Source organism: Pezoporus wallicus, unplaced genomic scaffold (assembly GCF_028554395.1).
Source record: "Pezoporus wallicus isolate ANWC-B61680 ecotype Strahan unplaced genomic scaffold, APGP_CSIRO_Pwel_v1 scaffold_2617, whole genome shotgun sequence".
NCBI lineage: Eukaryota > Metazoa > Chordata > Aves > Psittaciformes > Psittacidae > Pezoporus > Pezoporus wallicus.
The window spans coordinates 1,286,915-1,303,268 of NW_026637592.1; the positions used below are offsets into that span (position 1 = coordinate 1,286,915).

The following is a 16,354-nucleotide window of genomic DNA, read 5'->3' on the forward strand; positions in this document are numbered from 1 at the left end:
ATCCACATTTTAATATCTTCAGTTGCTACATCTGCTTTCTTTCAAAACTTCCACTATTTATTTTTCTAGTTTAAAATATATTCTCCTTTTTATAGCTGTAGAGAGGATGGATGCAGTATAGTAAGACATCTTCAGTGTTTCAGACATTTCTGCCATATCCTCACTGCCTAGAAAGGTTCCCAGGTTGACTCTACTCTAAACAGTAGAAAAAGATGGGTTTATAGCTCTGTATCTGTGTTAGTGATTTATGATATGGTGTCATAGTACTTTCCCAGCTAGCATATAGAAGCAGGAAAAAAGAAATTGTAGATTGCCTTCATATTGATTATATTTTGTTTGGATAAATACCTCAAACTTTTGTTTTGGTCAACAAATCTCACTATCGTGTGCATTAAACCCCCCCAACTGCTAACTTTTCTTTAGGCCTATCTACTTGTGCAGCACTCAGTCTGACATGATCCTGCCATTTGGTGTCTAATAGGTGTGGAGGAAGAGCTGTTTTCTAGGGTGATTCTCTGACAGCTGTTATGAAATATTCCCTTTCCAGGGTTGGCCAGTGCCATGCTACTTCTATCAGTGTCCAGAAACGCAAGGTGCATCAACCTTGTAGATTTTGAGTGGAGCGCATATAGCACCTGAAAAGTGTAAATACACGTGCACAATACTGAACTGCATAGACATTTCAGTCCTGTGTACGGTAAAGTCTATACGGGTCTGATTTCAACAGTTACATTTACTATGCAGTGCTTAATATTAGGTTAGTTTTAAACATCTGCATTGATTCGATAGTAATTAGTACAGCCTTACTCCAGAGAAGTCCCTGTCTGTAGGGCATTGCCCTTATCCTCTCAGTATTACAAGTTCTTTCCTTCTTTCTCTACCTTCTCTACACAGAAGCAGGTAGGCACCTTGAAGCCGCAGCTTCAGGCAAGCTGGCACTGATGAGCACTTTGTTTACCCACGCAGAAAATCAACTTTGAATGGTTTCCATTAACATGCATGTACCAATTACTTCCTCGTGTGTAAGGGAAGGGGAGATACTTACAAAACAGGTGTGAAGCTTACACCAGTGCACACACGCACATGGGAACGCTCCAACTCAGAAAAGATGACCTGCTTGTCTCTTTTGTATTAGAAAATGCTTTCCTAGATAGATTAGTTAATACTAAACAGGGAGTTGCAGGTGAGCAGTTTTTTGAAATTGCCTAATCAGTAAGAACTAAATTGTGCCTTCAGGCCCAATGTTGCAGAAGAGCTTAGGAGTCACAACTCAGATTTTTAAGAGAAGCTGGGTTCCCATCTAAGACCTAACATAAGAAACTAAGGTGCCAAAAGGCATTAGCACATTTGAAAATCTGATCCGTGTGCATCTGCCTAATAGGCATCTTGCAAAATCTGACCCAAATGTGGATGCTAGGTGCTTAAAACTCTAACCCTGTGCACTGCTGAAAATTTGATCTGAAACGCTAATACTAGCCGTCTCGCCTGTACCTCCAGGAGGAGAAAAGGATCTGTGCTCACCATCACAGTTTCTGATCTCTAACCCAGCACCCTTTCGGTACTGAAGGAGTGAGAACTAAGAAGTATCTTGTGCATTTCAGTATAATAAAGTGCAGATCAACAGTGATGCCTGTAAAGTTACATGATCTTCTATCCTGGTAGAATCATAGAATCATAGAATAGAATCACAGAATAGTTAGGGTTAGAAAGGAGCTTAAGATCATCCAGTTCCAACCCCCCTGCCATGGGCAGGGACACCTCACACTAAACCATGTTACCCAAGGCTCTGTCCAACCTGGACTTGAACACCACCAGGGATGGAGCATTCACAACCTCCCTGGGCAACCCATTCCAGTGCCTCACCACCCTAACAGGAAAGAACTTCCTCCTTATATCCAATCTAAACTTCCTCTGTTTAAGTTTTAACCCGTTACCCCTTGTCCTGTAACTACAGTAGAAGTATTTGTTCTTTCTGACAACATATTTAGCTTTCCAGCCACCAAAAGAGTATACTCAGAGCACTAAGCTATCACCATTAAACAATGTTATCATAATAAAAATTAATTGGTAGAACTCTCTAAATCACTCCACAGGACATCATTTTTATTCCCAGAATAGACTGTGCCTTATGTCACAACACACTGTATTTCTAATAATGTCATTTTTTTCATTTTGTTTTATTCAGTCTTCTTGTCAGTGTTAGAATTCATGATTAAAACATACCTATCATGATACAAAATATAGATATACCTGTGTGTTACCAGTGTTGATTTTGCCAAATTTAAATAGCAAGATCTGTTAACTCTTTCGTGTAATTTGTAGAGTGGTACAGCATAGAAACTAATTCTTTAAAAAGGAAGTTGCTACTGTAGTCAGAGATTTTGTGTAGCTTGAACACAATTTCTTCCTCATACTCCATTTTCAAGTAATCAAATAGATGGCATCCACAATTAACTCTTAACTCACTGTTACTCATCCCACTTTTCACAGCGCTAGACTACTGTCTCTCGGTGGTGATTATGGCAAGTACTTATATCTTGTAGTGGCTAAAATGGATTTTGAAGCATTAATACATCTTTTTTAGCTGGTATCATACCCCCAACTCTGTCATTCAAATTCCCCTTTTCTAGAGTTATAGTAGCCTTATTGAGTAGGTACTCAGACCAGTTCATAATACGCAGTTTGTTCTGCATTGCAGAAATAGTCTTTAATTTATTGACCTCATTGCCTAGTCCTAGTGGAAAGTAAGGGATAACAAAAAAAAAAAAAGTAGTTTACTACATTTTAACTTACCTTATGCCTGTGATTTTAGATCACTGCTAATTCAGTTCACCCCTGCAATAAATAGGTGTGTTCTGTGAAGTAATTTCTTGTCTTACTACAGCTTCATTTCCTGCTGTGTTTTAAAAACTGTTTTGAGGCTTCAGTTCTCATGTCTCTTCCTAAAAGTAGACCAAATGAGTACAATCCAGACTAAAACCTTCTTCACTAAAATCCTAGAAGTCTGCTTTACTTTTTTTGTTTCCACTGCCTATAATTCCTATGGACAAGGAATTCTTGATTTATTCCTCTTTAATTTCCAATATATATCCCTATTGAAGTTTTTAATAGAATAATCCAGATGTCAGACCATTTTGCCATACTCTTCTGCAAGGCAAAATACTCTGTTTATCTATGTGCTTGTCTCTTAGCCTAACCATGCACACCCTAGCAAACAGTTCTGTGCAGGAAAGACAGGTAAAAGGATGGTCAGAGTTAAGTATATTTGCTGACCCTACACAGGGTAGACCAAAGTAAGTATCTGGGGCAATTTGAATTGTAAATTGGAAAAGGCTGGGAATTCTTGCTGGGTGAGGGAACCAAAAGCCGTGTTTGATTTACTAGCAACAATTTCCATGGGTTGATTCTATCTTGAGCAATATGCTTAAAATGTTCTGTTTCCCATAAAAGTGATACAGAAACAAATGTGGGCAAGCACTTTGAAAAGTGCAAGTTTCCCTGTGTAAATATGGCTTACATTTTGGGCAGTAGAGGAAGAGGTTCTGTAATTCTGGGAACAGTTCACCCATCAGTAAACACTGCAGTGTTTTTTATGGGATTTTTGGATTGGCAACACAATCTAGATACTACATTCCTCTTGTCTGGGACATAATCCAGATTTAGATTTTGTTGTCCTTATGTAAAGCAAAAAGCATTTTGCCTGCTGTTCTCATTCTTCATCCTATCCAGTTCTTCCAGGATCCTACAACTTCCTAAACTGATTTATCTGGTTTGGGTTTGTGAGCTGCTCAGCTACAAAGAGTCACATCACAGCAATTGCAGTCTTTCAAGTACTTGTTGGTATTTGCCTCTCTGATGTGCTTTATCAGCATCTTAATGTTCGCTGCTGCATACTCCCTGCTGCTTAATTCACTATAATAATTTCTTCCTTTATGCTGCCTGAATTTTCTGACATGAAGAAATGCTTCATTTGAGACCCCTAGGTGTTTACTACTTCTTAGTAGTGTTATATACAAAATACACACATACAAGGCTTAAACTTTCCTCAAAGCAGTAATTTGAGAGGTCTCCTCACCCTCAGTTCAGGTGTTTTCCAACCTTTAGCTAGTTGTCGCCCTCTGTGGTGTGTTCTAAATGATTCCTGGTTGGCTGGATGTTTGTTTGCTGCATTTGAAATGAAGCTTGAATTTTAAATGAGGTAGACTGAATTTTTGTCTGCACCTTGTGTTTTTTCTTGGATGAGAACTCGAGTTTTCTCCCATTTCTCCACAGTGATATAGTCAGCTGATCAGAAGAGGTACAATTCTATTTTCCCATTCTGTGATGGTGAAAGAAAGCATTTGCAAGGATATTCTCCAAGCATAGTTCAATGAGTTGATGTCCTCATTTGTGCATCTCACTATCTCCCATTGCAGCGCTGATCAGTAACAACTTCTGCCCTGCTAGACTGAAATCCCGTGTTCTCAGCAGTGCGTTGTGTCAACAAGTCTTATGTTTCTTGAGCTCTGCAGTTTCACTAGCATAGGGTATTTTTGTTGTTGCAGGGCATGTATGATCAAATCCTGCTTGCTTTCAAATGGCAACCTTTTCAAATTACCCTGTTTAATTTCATTGTTTATATAGGCACTGATTTTTAAGTGTGTTACACCTGGCTATAGCTATCCTCTGGATATTACTTATGTAATTGTAAATTATCCAGACTGTCTACAAAGCTAGTTTAAAACAAAACAACCAACCAAAGCAAAGGGGTTTTCTTGGCAGAGGAAGAACATTCTAAATCTTTGTACCTAACTTATAATTCCATTTCATATTGTTTGTGGAATTATTTCTTTATCTCTGGGTTGTCACAGAGACAACCCATTGCATATCCTAAAATTATAGTGGTTCTTGTTGACATCACCCTCTCTTGCTAATGAGCATTGGGTTTATCAGCAGCAAGTTAACCTGCTCTGAATTCAAGTCTACATCTGCCAGTCTGTAGTTACTGGAGACTTCTCTTTTCTTTTAATTTTCCTCTTCTTTCCCCCTTAGCTAGTTCAGCATTTTCAACCATTTTCCTTATTTTCAAAGGCTTAAAGCCTGAGGGATTAAGGTGTACATTCATTTAATATCGGGAATAAAGTGGAAGTTCCAGACTGCAAGGCTAAAACTTGAAGAAGGATCTTTGTAGAGATTAGTATTTTCCTGGACAATCTGCAAGCTGAATGAAGGTCTAATTAAATTGCACAGATTGAGTGAGTTTGCATTTAAACAGTAGCAGACCCTAGAATGGGTAAAGCTGAAATGAGTTTGAATCTTTTCTGTAAATGAGAACTTAAATTATCATAGTAATTTGATTAAATAATTTTTAAATCTTTTGAATAAATCACCATTTTAAAAGAACAGTTTGAAGTCTTAATCACTGTTTGGAAGTACCCCCCTCTCTGCTGTTTTTTTCTTACCCCATTTTCTGTGACAGAATCTGTTTCCTAAGGCACAGCTTCCTAAACTGCTCCATGAACCACTATTTGGCAGCAGAGTGCTTGCATTAGGCCATTGGAGAGCTGGCTGGTCACGTTCTTCCCCGGTGCTAAATTGATTTCAAAGACAGCAACAAATACATTAAATGCTTTACTACTGTTATTTTTGCATGTAAGCAATTGTGCTATTTACATGAGGGATGGTATGCAGTCACCCTTGCAAGGAGAGGATAAAATCCCTTGTTGTGAGATGTTCTCCACACGGTGGAATAGTTTGAGAGCATGGAGTGTAATAGCTATATCCGAGGGCAGGTTTTGATTCACCTTCTATTCTTGCATTTAATGGGGGTTTTCCCTTCCTCTTGTCCCCTCCTCACTCAGTCTCTGTGTAAGAATTATATAGAGCATAGTTACTGCTAATGCTGTAGGCCAAATTGCTATCCAAACTGCAGAGCTAAAGATCTCGGGGAAGTTTCATCTCTGTGCAGAAACTGTATTAGTGTGGACTCCATCCATCTGTTGTCAAATGCAGACATAGTCACAGTTACAAATACTGATTCTGGGAAGAATCAGACTGAGATAAAAACTAAACATTTATAGTCAGGTTCTCCAGAAAGATCTGTTTCTTTATGCAGTATGGTGTAAAACAAACAAAAAAAAATCACAGAAGAGTCAGTCTTTGACTTGCTAAGCTGATACAATGCAATACCAACTTAATGCTTGGTTCCCCAGCAGATGTGGCCCTGGAACAGGGGACAGGAGGAAAATACACGTAATTTCTGCACAGGTTGCATGTGGTTTATGGAAGCATTAAGTGGAATAGCACATGGTGTATTCCAAAGCACAGCAGTGAATATCCAAGGATTGGGTAAAGAGTCAGGGAGTGAAGACGACAGTTTGCTTGGGGTTTGCATTCCAAATTAAGCCCAGTGGCTGGACACTATGCTTAAGGCATCAGTCACGTTTGTATGTGTGTGTTAGCACGTTTGTATCGATTACATGTTTGTAGGATACAGAATTCCTCTGCTTTCAGCACAGTGCGCTTTTATGTGTAGTATCACATCCCTGCAGTGAACATCTGAGCTACATGTTTCTAAGAGCATGTATTTGCTAAGAGTCAGAATTATTAAACATGTAAAATCCTCATAGGACTCCATTATGTGTAATTAACAGATAAACTGTCATCAGAATCAATAAAACGTGCTAAATGATCCAAACTTGTATATAATTGTCTGTTTTAGAGCAGGAGCTGTAACTTTTTTTTTTCCTTTTAAATTTGCACATTTGTTTTGACAATAGAAGCTGGGATATTTTTGTTAACCTGTTATTTACTGGTTCGCAGTTTAGTTTACATGCTTGTGTTTGAAAAGAGAGAGTTATTTATTATCTTGCCTAATTATCTGAGGAAATAGTTGCACGTTGGCTTCTGGGGAATGAATCTTAGGTACAATTTAATTCTCTTTATGCAATTCAGGTATTTGAAACACATGCGAAATTTAATGTTATCATTAACAGGTTAAAACATGAGGCTCTGTCAAAATAATGATCCAGAGCATCAGACTGCTTAATACAGGGCTTGGAAATCATGATGGAAGTGGGTTCATCACCATCCAACTCTGTAGTCATTATTCTGGAAACAGGAGCTTTATTCCAAAAGCAAAAATTAATGTGCAGAGCAGAGTTGTACTAACTAGAGTTTTCAAGGATAACACCATGTCCCAGTTTCACCCTGAGTGGGGCTTGCATAATGTAGCCTGTCCCTAGGACTTGTACATCCTCGCAGTGTTTGTATTTTCAGATGGTGTTTTATTGGCTCTGTAAGACTGTCGACCGTTCAAGTTTTGGAAGCCAATAGGGGCTGTTAGTGGCCTCATTCACCTCTGACTGTGCTTCCTTACTCACATTCACCTCACTTTGGACCACATCGGGTTTTTTTTTTGCATTTATAGCTACATAAAAATCAGAGAATTAGGGCTGCTCATCCAAAGTCATCTCAGCATGGTCCAGTAACTTCGTGTTCATAGGGACATCTTCCCGTTCTGTATCTATGCCGTTGAGGGTTTTACAGCTATTTCAGTTAGATCTTTTCCTTTTATTTCACACTTCCTTGCTTTAATCTTTCTGGGTCATGTAGCAGTTTAGTTTAGTTCTTATTGTGTGTTGTGCCTGGGCTTGTCGCTCAATACTTAGACCACCAAAACATCTAACCTATACTGGGAAGGTACAGGGTGAGTTGTTTGCTTTGAGTGATTTATGAAAAATGCAAAACCCCAACAACAAGAAGATAAATCACCTTCTAAGTGGGTGGGAGAGCAGGATTACACCTTGTAGGAGATGTTAGCTTCACAGAACAAAAGCTGTTCAGGAGCATACTAAGTGTTGCCCCATCTCTGTGAATGTGTCTGGGGCAGAAGAAATTTGCTAAACCTATTGGGAAACTTTGTTTCCCTTGTGTCAGTGCAGTGGTCATAATCCCACGATTAGCATCTCTGAGCGGTGGGTACTGACCGAGGCTTCCAGCTTCACCACCTTGGAATGCGGCACAGAACTTTACTGAGCTTTTCTGTAGTAGGGCAGTCATTCTTGCTTCCCTGATAAACTTTAGAGCTCAGTTCATACAGCCCTTTGGCAATCTCATTTCTTCAAAACAATAACTGTAAGAATCATAGAATGGTTTGGGTTGGAAAGGACCTTAAGATCATCTAGTTCTAACACCCTGCCACGGAGCGGTTTATGGAGTAGCAAGTGTGACCATTGTACTTGTTTGAGGAGGATGAGGAAAAGGATTACCTACACCAGAGTAAATTATACATTTGTAGTTCCACAGTGGTTCCAGATATGTTCCTGAAGATCAATATATAGGTTAGTGGGTAATTATCTTCCTTCTTTGTGAAAGAGGATGGCCAGAACCAGTGAAAGCATTGTGCAGCCATAGCATTAATGGAGTTTTGGCACACCAAACTGAAACCTCCTGTCACTCCTTTGTTTTGCAGACTCGATGCACATAGAGGATGTTGAGGCAGTGCAGAAACTTCAGGACGTCTTACATGAGGCTCTGCAGGATTATGAGGCCGGGCAGCACATGGAAGACCCGCGCCGTGCAGGCAAGATGTTGATGACCCTCCCGCTTCTGAGGCAAACCTCCACCAAGGCTGTTCAGCATTTCTACAACATCAAACTGGAAGGCAAAGTCCCGATGCACAAACTTTTTTTGGAAATGCTGGAGGCCAAGGTCTGACTAAAGCATCATGGGCTTCCCCATCATGCACGTTTTAAAAAAAAAACAACAAAAAAATTAAAAAAAAAAAAAAAGGAAAAAAAAAAGAAAAAAGGGAAAATAAACAAGATAATAATGGCAAAGAAACTTAGTGTTTAATTAAGGAAAAAAATGACTGCACTGATATTTAGCAGCAAGACTGTGAAGCAGCTTTCAACTTTTTCTTCTGTGTCTTTCCGATGCAGTTTTTTTCTTTCCCTTTTCTCTCTTTTTTCCTTTCTCTTTTTTCCTTTCCTTTTCCCTTTTTCTCTTTTTTTCTTTGCTGCTGAACTTTCTAAAAGAGGTCTCTAATTGAAGAGAGATGGAAGCCAGGCCTGCCAAAGGATGGAAATCCATAATATGGATGCCAGTGAACTTATTATGAACCATAATGTCCCCAATGACAAAGGAATCAAAGAGAGAACCATCGTACCTAGCAGTACAGTACAACACGTTGAACTGACTGAATGCAGTATTAGATTTCATAGGAGCAGTCTCTTAATTAGACGACTAAGCGACGATGCATCGGCTGCTTCTTAATCATTGCATTTTCCATCTAGATCAGTTACAGCCATTTGATTCCTTAATTGTTTTTTCAAGTCTTCCAGATATTTCTTAGGTTAGCTACAATGTAACTTTTTCAGGGAATAGTTTAAGCTTTATTCATTCATGCAATACTAAAGAGAAAGAAATACTGCATTTTTGTGCTGGCTTGAACAATGATGAACAATAATGAAGGACAAATGAATCCTGAAGGAAGAATTTTTTTAAATGTTTTGTTTCTTCTTACTAACGGAGATTTTTTTGTACCAGCTTTACCAGTTTTCAGCCATTTATTAATGTGGGAATTTATCTTACTAAAGCAATAGTCGAAGGGAAGGTGCATATTATCACGGATGCAATTTATGTTGTGTGCCAGTCTGGTCCAAAACATCCAGTTTCTTAACATGAGCTCCAGTTTATAACTAAATGTTCACTGACTCTCAAAGGATTAGATTACACCTACAGTATATCCGAGTAGTCTAACATAGAAATACTCCGTGTCAAATACCAATCTGTAACGGTGTTAGGAGACAGCGACTGTACAGAGGTATAGTTGCTACGTGATTTCTAACTGCTTCAGTTGCAAATGAACGAGATACCGCCTGTTTGCAAAATTATAACCTTACATGCAGAAAAAAACCCTATGAACCAATAGTAGCTTAGAGGCAATGAGGCAAATGGTGACATTTGCAAAATTAAGAAATCAGAGTAGTAGACTTCTGACCAAATTGAAGAATTTAACACTTCTATACCTTACTTATTGATTTAGATTTTACTTTGTAAATGGCAATCTTTAACAAGTAGCTAAACCAGTATACGTGCTTTTCAACCAGTATTGTCACAGCATGAAAGTCAGTCAGTTTCAAGACTGTTACGAGGTGTAATCTAATGTATAAACCAATTAGATGCCCCCAGAAATCTACAGTCGCTAAATAACCAATAAACAGTAACCTCCATCAAATGCTATACCAATGTACCAGTGTTAGTAGCTGCTCCCTGTACTATGTGAACATCCTTATTCTATGTACACAGATGTAATTAAAATTGTAATCCTAACAAACAAAAGAAATGTAGTTCAGCTTTTCAATGTTTCATGTTTGCTGTGCTTTTCTGAATTTTTATGTTGCATTCAAAGACTGTTGTCTTGTTCTTCTTGTGGTGTTTGGATTCTTGTGGTGTGTGCTTATAGACACAGGGTAGAATTAGAGACAATATTGGATGTACAATTCCTCAGGAGATTACAGTAGTATATTCTATTCCTTACCGGTAATAAGGTTCTTCCTAGTAATAATTAAGAGGTCGAAACTCCAAACAAATACTCGTTATGAACAGATACACACTGAAATCATAATATTTTCAAAACAAGGGATAATTTCTGTAACAGTTTATTATAGAATACCAATGTATAGCTTAGAAATAAAACTTTGAATATTTCAAGATTATAGATAAGTCTAATTTTTAAATGCTGTAAATATAGCTTTGATTCAATCATCTCTCAGATGTTGTTATTAACTCGCTCTGTGTTGTTGCAAAAACTTTTTTGGTGCGGACAGGTTTCCAAAACTATTGCTACGTTGTGTGCTTTAAACAAAATAACAGTGGGCTGATGCTCCATCGGCCTCGTGCTAGGAAAGAAAAACAACCTGTGTTATCTATCATTAGCTATATGGGACTATATTGTAGATTGTGTTTTCTCAGTAGAGAAGTGACTGTAGTGTGATTCTAGGTAAATCATCATTAGCTATTCATGCAGATGGTCAATAACTTGAAATTTATAGCTGTGATAGGAGTTCAGAAATTGGCACATCCCTTTTGAAAAATGTCAAAAAAAAAGAAAAAATAATACAACTCCTGGGAAAAAGGTGCTGATTCTATAAGATTATTTATATATGTAAGAGTGCAAAAAAAAAAAAGTTTATTTTCCAGAAAGTTTGTGCAGGGTTTAAGTTGCTACTGTTCAAGTACACTATATATATATAAATATATAATATATTGGTTTTGCTGTATCACATTAAAGAACTTGGGCTTCAGGGTCAAAAGCCAATCAACTAGAAGTATACAAACAGACACAGAAAATGGAGATGTGTGAAAGGCACACTGTGCAAAGTTTAGTTTTTGTTTTCCGTACTTGTTTGGAGCTGCGAAAGAACAAGTATCTCAAGAGGGTAAAACCATTACCTGAAACATAGCTGAGAGAACTGCATGGGCTTTATAATGTTGTTCATCTTAAACCTTGCTGGAGAAGAGTTCTTTCAATACCACTTACTTAATGTGAAGTGTTGGGAAAATTTCAAAGGGTGTATGTTTTAGCCATAACAATTTAATTTCTATTTTTGCTTCATTTTTTAATTATTTTTTTCTTATTTAAAGCAATATGATTGTGTGACTCCCCGAAGTTACACATTTGTTTCAATCAGATCAGATTGTTGTATTTATTCCACTATTTTGCATTTAAATGATAACATAAAAAAGATATAAAAAATTAAAACTGCTATTTTTCGTATAGAAGAGAAAATGGGTGTTGGTGATTGTATTTTAATTATTTAAGCGTCTCTGTTTACCTGCCTAGGAAAACATTTTATGGCAGTCTTATCGTGCAAAGATCGCAAAAGGACAAAAAGAATTAAACTGCTTATAATAATCCAGGAGTTGCATTAATAGCCAGTAGTTAAAAACCGAAAGAGAACAATGAATAAAAACAAACATGTCTATAGCTGTAGATGGGCTTCACATCTGTATAGCAATCAACTGTATATTTTTGTGATGTGTATCATACCGTGTGCTCCAACCAATGTCCATTTGTGTAAATGTATTTATTTTATATTGTATATATTGTTAAATGCAAAAAGGAGATATGATTCTGTAACTCCAATCAGTTCAGATGTGTAACTCAAATTATTATGCCTTTCAGGATGATGGTAGAGCAATATTAAACAAGCTTCCACTTTTGATTGCTTTTATTTTATTTTTGTGTTGTGGGGTTTTTGGTTTTGTTTTCTTTTTTTGGAGGAGGAAACAGAGCAATTGGCATTACCTTTCATTACTCCCATTCAACGAGGAGCCACAGTGTTATCACTTCTTTCTTAAAGTGCAGTATGAGGGTAAATAAAGGCTATATAAAGCCTTGTCAGAATGAATTCCAGTGTGGTACAAGACATTTTGCATACTCTTAAATATGCAGAATGTCTCATAGCACATTAGAATTCTGGCTGGCAGGCCTTTATATAGCACTTATTTAATCTTAAAGCATCTTCACATCAACCTGCATTACTTAAAATCATTGCCTCTCTGTCAATGCCATAAAAGAAAACTTTCCCACTATCATAAGATCACATTAATGTAATCTAGAAGTACTTATTTGCCTTTTCCGTCAACAACTGAGTCTACCATTCATTTCCTACTGAAGGAGACTCCTTTTATGTGTTCTGTATTAAAAAAAAAAATAAATTAAAAATCTGTATTATTTGATCCATCTATTCTGAATGGAAGTAAGTAACCACCGGAGAAATCATATAGATTGGTGTTAATGAAGAGCACTGATAAGTCATCAGCTCCAGGGGGTTGAGCAGCAAGGGAGGCTGCAAACAGGCAATAAAGTGGCCTCTCAGCCTTTTCCCCCTGACAGGCATTGCTCTGGGTCAGCCCTTTTCCTGTGGACCCTTCTGGAACCCTCACAGAAGTGCTAATGTGTGCTTTTCTTGCTTTTTAGCCTATCTTGATAGTACTTTGTCATGTTTGCCAACATATTTCTCACCTTTACTGCTGGCGGTTCTCTGGAGGTTCTGGCTGATGGCGTGAGGGCTGCTGAGCAGGACAGAATAGCGATGCTCAGGGATGGGAATTGTTTCCGCCAAGGTACTGGGGCAGTGCTAGGGGCTGTCTGTGCTTCGCAGTCTCTCCATAGCAAGATGCCTTTAAGCGGGAGGGCACCTGTTCCCTGCTGCCAGCACCTTCTGTATTCTAGGACATAGGGTTGAGTAAAAGGAGTAGCAGAACAATAGAAAGATGAATCCTGTGTGGACTCTTCAGAGGAGGTCAGAATTGGGTCTTGGTGTTGACAGTGCCATGTACATAGGCATGCATGCATACATACATACGTATGTATGTATGGAACGGGTTTCCCCCCCCCCCCCCTTTCTTTAGTGTTCTGATTTTGAATTATTGCAAAGTACCTCTCCGAAGGAAAGCATAATGCTGCATCATGATGTTAAAGTGAAAAAAGTACTGCGAACTTTACACACTAGAGGGGGAGGAAGTAACAGGCAGCACTCCCATGCTTCCTCATTGTGTGATTGTCTTTAATCATTGGTTAAGGTGTACATGTACAATTAAAAAATACTAATGTTCCTGTACTATTTCTCATGAAGCACCATACAATCATAAATTTAGCATCCTGGAAGAGGAAATAGAGGGAACACTGACATGCCTCATGGCTGGAAGTGTTCAAGGCCAGGTTTGACGGGGCTTAGAGCAACCTGCTCTAGTGTGAGGTGTCCCTGCCCATGGCTGTGGGTTGGAAGGTCCCTTCAAACACAAACCAGTCTGTTTCTGTGATTCTATGAAACCACCCTGCGGTTACATCCCACCTTGTTGGGATGTAACTCTCCAGAGCTGTTCTGGGTTTTTACTTTCTGTTTTCTTGCTGCGCTTTCTGAAGTAAAAGCCACGACAGGCATAGAAATCCATAGGAAGTGTTTTGGTAGGCAAACGTGTTTCAGCAGGTATCTGTGGGTAGTTTGCTAGGAGCACAAACCTCTCTAAGCAATGCAAATAAAAGGGCTTGGGGTGCTGGCATTCATACCTCATCCAACACATCCTGCTGCAGCTGTCAGGTGTGGGGCTGCAGCAGCATCACTTAGCTGAGATAAGGGGATGGCAAACTATAGAGCCTTCCCATTGTGAACATGGCTTAGCTCATCAGAACTAGCGTATGACTGACATGACTTGCATCACCCTTCCCATCCCTAACTCTCCCCAGCCAACAGAAGAAGCCAACCCAGCATCAGAGAGTGGTATTACCACTGTAGGAGTTTGTTGGACAGCTTCTGCCCTACCACCACAGCAGCCTGGACACGGAGCACGCTGTTGTTCCCATGCTGTTCCACTGGCACCGTGGAGCTGGCCAATGCCATCAGTATTGATGCAAAAGGAAAATGAGATGCTTTGCTGAGCTGGCTACTAAATGGCGTGGAATTTCTGATGGACTCCAAGTTTTCTTTGGAGCTTTGCATGCCAGTACTTGTCTAACTTGAGGTCATTTGGGCTTTTTGGTTGGTTGTTGGGGTTTTATGGCCTTGTGAGTCTGCAGTGTGAAAAGAACTGGCAAACACCAATGGTCTGGTGTGGTCCCACCAGCTGACCCTTAGAGAAAGGTATGGTGTGAAAATCATGCATCAGTCAGTGCTATTACACATGCAGTTACTATGTGTTAATACAGTGCCAATACTGCTGAAATAATAACAGAGGTTAAATATGTAAAAACCCACCCCAAAACACAAGAAAACCATCAAAACAAAAGCAGAGGTGAAAATACTGTCAGTAGGACAAGCCTTCCTGCTTGTATGTCTTTTAAGTTTCTTCCTGCAGCATTGCCTGATAATACCCTAGGGGAAAAGAACACCTAAGCACAGAAACACCTGAGATTTTTTTGTCTACAGGCTTTTGCATCAGAAAACACCACTTTTAATTTGCTTTTTAATGTTACCTGACTCGTGCACTGAACTGAAGACTGGGGCAGCTTCCATCTGTTTGCCAAGTATTTTTCCACAGCCTTTGTTTTTATTTTTCTTAACAGGTTGTTTTTTTTTCACTTGCACCTTTCCTTCACTTTGCATTTCATCTCTCCTGTGTAATGTAGCTCCCTCATTCCACATGGCACTTTGCTAATTACGATATCCTTTGTTACATAGTCTGCGTGCTGTAGCTACCTCACAAGGAGCTTTCCCTGCCTGAGAAGATGCTGTTTCTGTGTGTGCGGAGGTTGTTTCTAACATGCAGATCACAAACTTCCTCTTTGTGGTTGCTATTAGGGAAGAGAAACAAATAAGTAGCTGTAAAGAAGAATATGGGTGCACTTATTTGCTCTTAACAGTTTTATTCATGAGTGTTCAAAAGTGTTTGCATTGGCACATCCCGGCCATGGGAATCGTTGGTTTGTGGTTAAGATTAAAGGCTGCTCTTCCTTAGTGTTCAGATTCCCGAGCCTGGCTCCTCACAACCTCCGTTAATATAAAGAAGCAAGTGGCAGTAGATTGATTACATGCAGGCTCTTATTATTAAGCAGGACAGAAAAGAAAGGAATTTCAAAATATAATCCTCCATTCCCAGGAGTATTTGTCTTGTTCTCCATGAAGTTAAAGGTCTGAAATAATGTGCCCATCAGGAGCTCAATGTTGCATGTCCATGCCAGTTGGTCCAAGGGCTTGTTATGATGGTAATGACCTGCTGAAACGTGAGCTTTGATGGCAACAATACAATTGCTACCAGCTCACCCGCTGGGAGAAATATTTTATTATTGTCAAATGCCCTCCGCCGAGATTTGTTTTGCCTGTTTCTGTTTAAATTAAATTCAGGGCAGAACTGCATTATTATTTCTCTAGAGTATATTTGAAACAAACAAATAGTCTCCAAATTTAGGATTCCTGGTTAGTTTAAATTTTCTTATTAGCAGAAAAATTACAATAGGTGACAACATAGCTGCGGGAATATTATTATGGCAGCCGTACAAGAGATTTACACACTGAGAGCATGGCCTAAAAGCAGAAGAACCCCCTTCTACTTTACAAATGCCAGCCAAATTAATAATTAACTGTGCCGTAAATTCTCCAGCCTTCAAGAGCAATGTCAGTGCTCTTCTGTGTCACACTGGAGGAATTTTGTCATAAGACTAAGTGCTGTTCTTTATAAAGAGCGTTACTTAGATGTAAAAAGCGGCCCAAGAAAACAGCCCTTGCCACTCCATATTACAGCAGCTCAGCGGACGAGTGACAGCAGGACTTCAGAGTCATTTACTGCTGCTTTCTCAAGGCAAAAACTCTCTCCTTACGCATGTGAAACAGAGCGAATTTTGTTCCGCATTAAATGGGCCAGATTATCT

General features: G+C 39.0%; 1 protein-coding gene across 25 annotated transcripts in view; it reads left to right on the plus strand.

Annotated features, from left to right (window-relative positions):
* Nucleotides 1-12,223, plus strand: part of ESRRG (estrogen related receptor gamma) — a 402,312-nt gene extending 390,089 nt beyond the window's left edge. For all 25 annotated transcript variants that reach the window (XM_057406441.1, XM_057406448.1, XM_057406457.1 and 22 more), the window contains one exon: nucleotides 8,453-12,223. In XM_057406441.1, coding sequence (XP_057262424.1) covers nucleotides 8,453-8,697 — 245 coding nt within the window. In that variant the 3' untranslated portion in view covers nucleotides 8,698-12,223. The remainder of the gene's footprint in view (nucleotides 1-8,452) is intronic.
* Nucleotides 12,224-16,354: the final 4,131 nt, after the last annotated feature.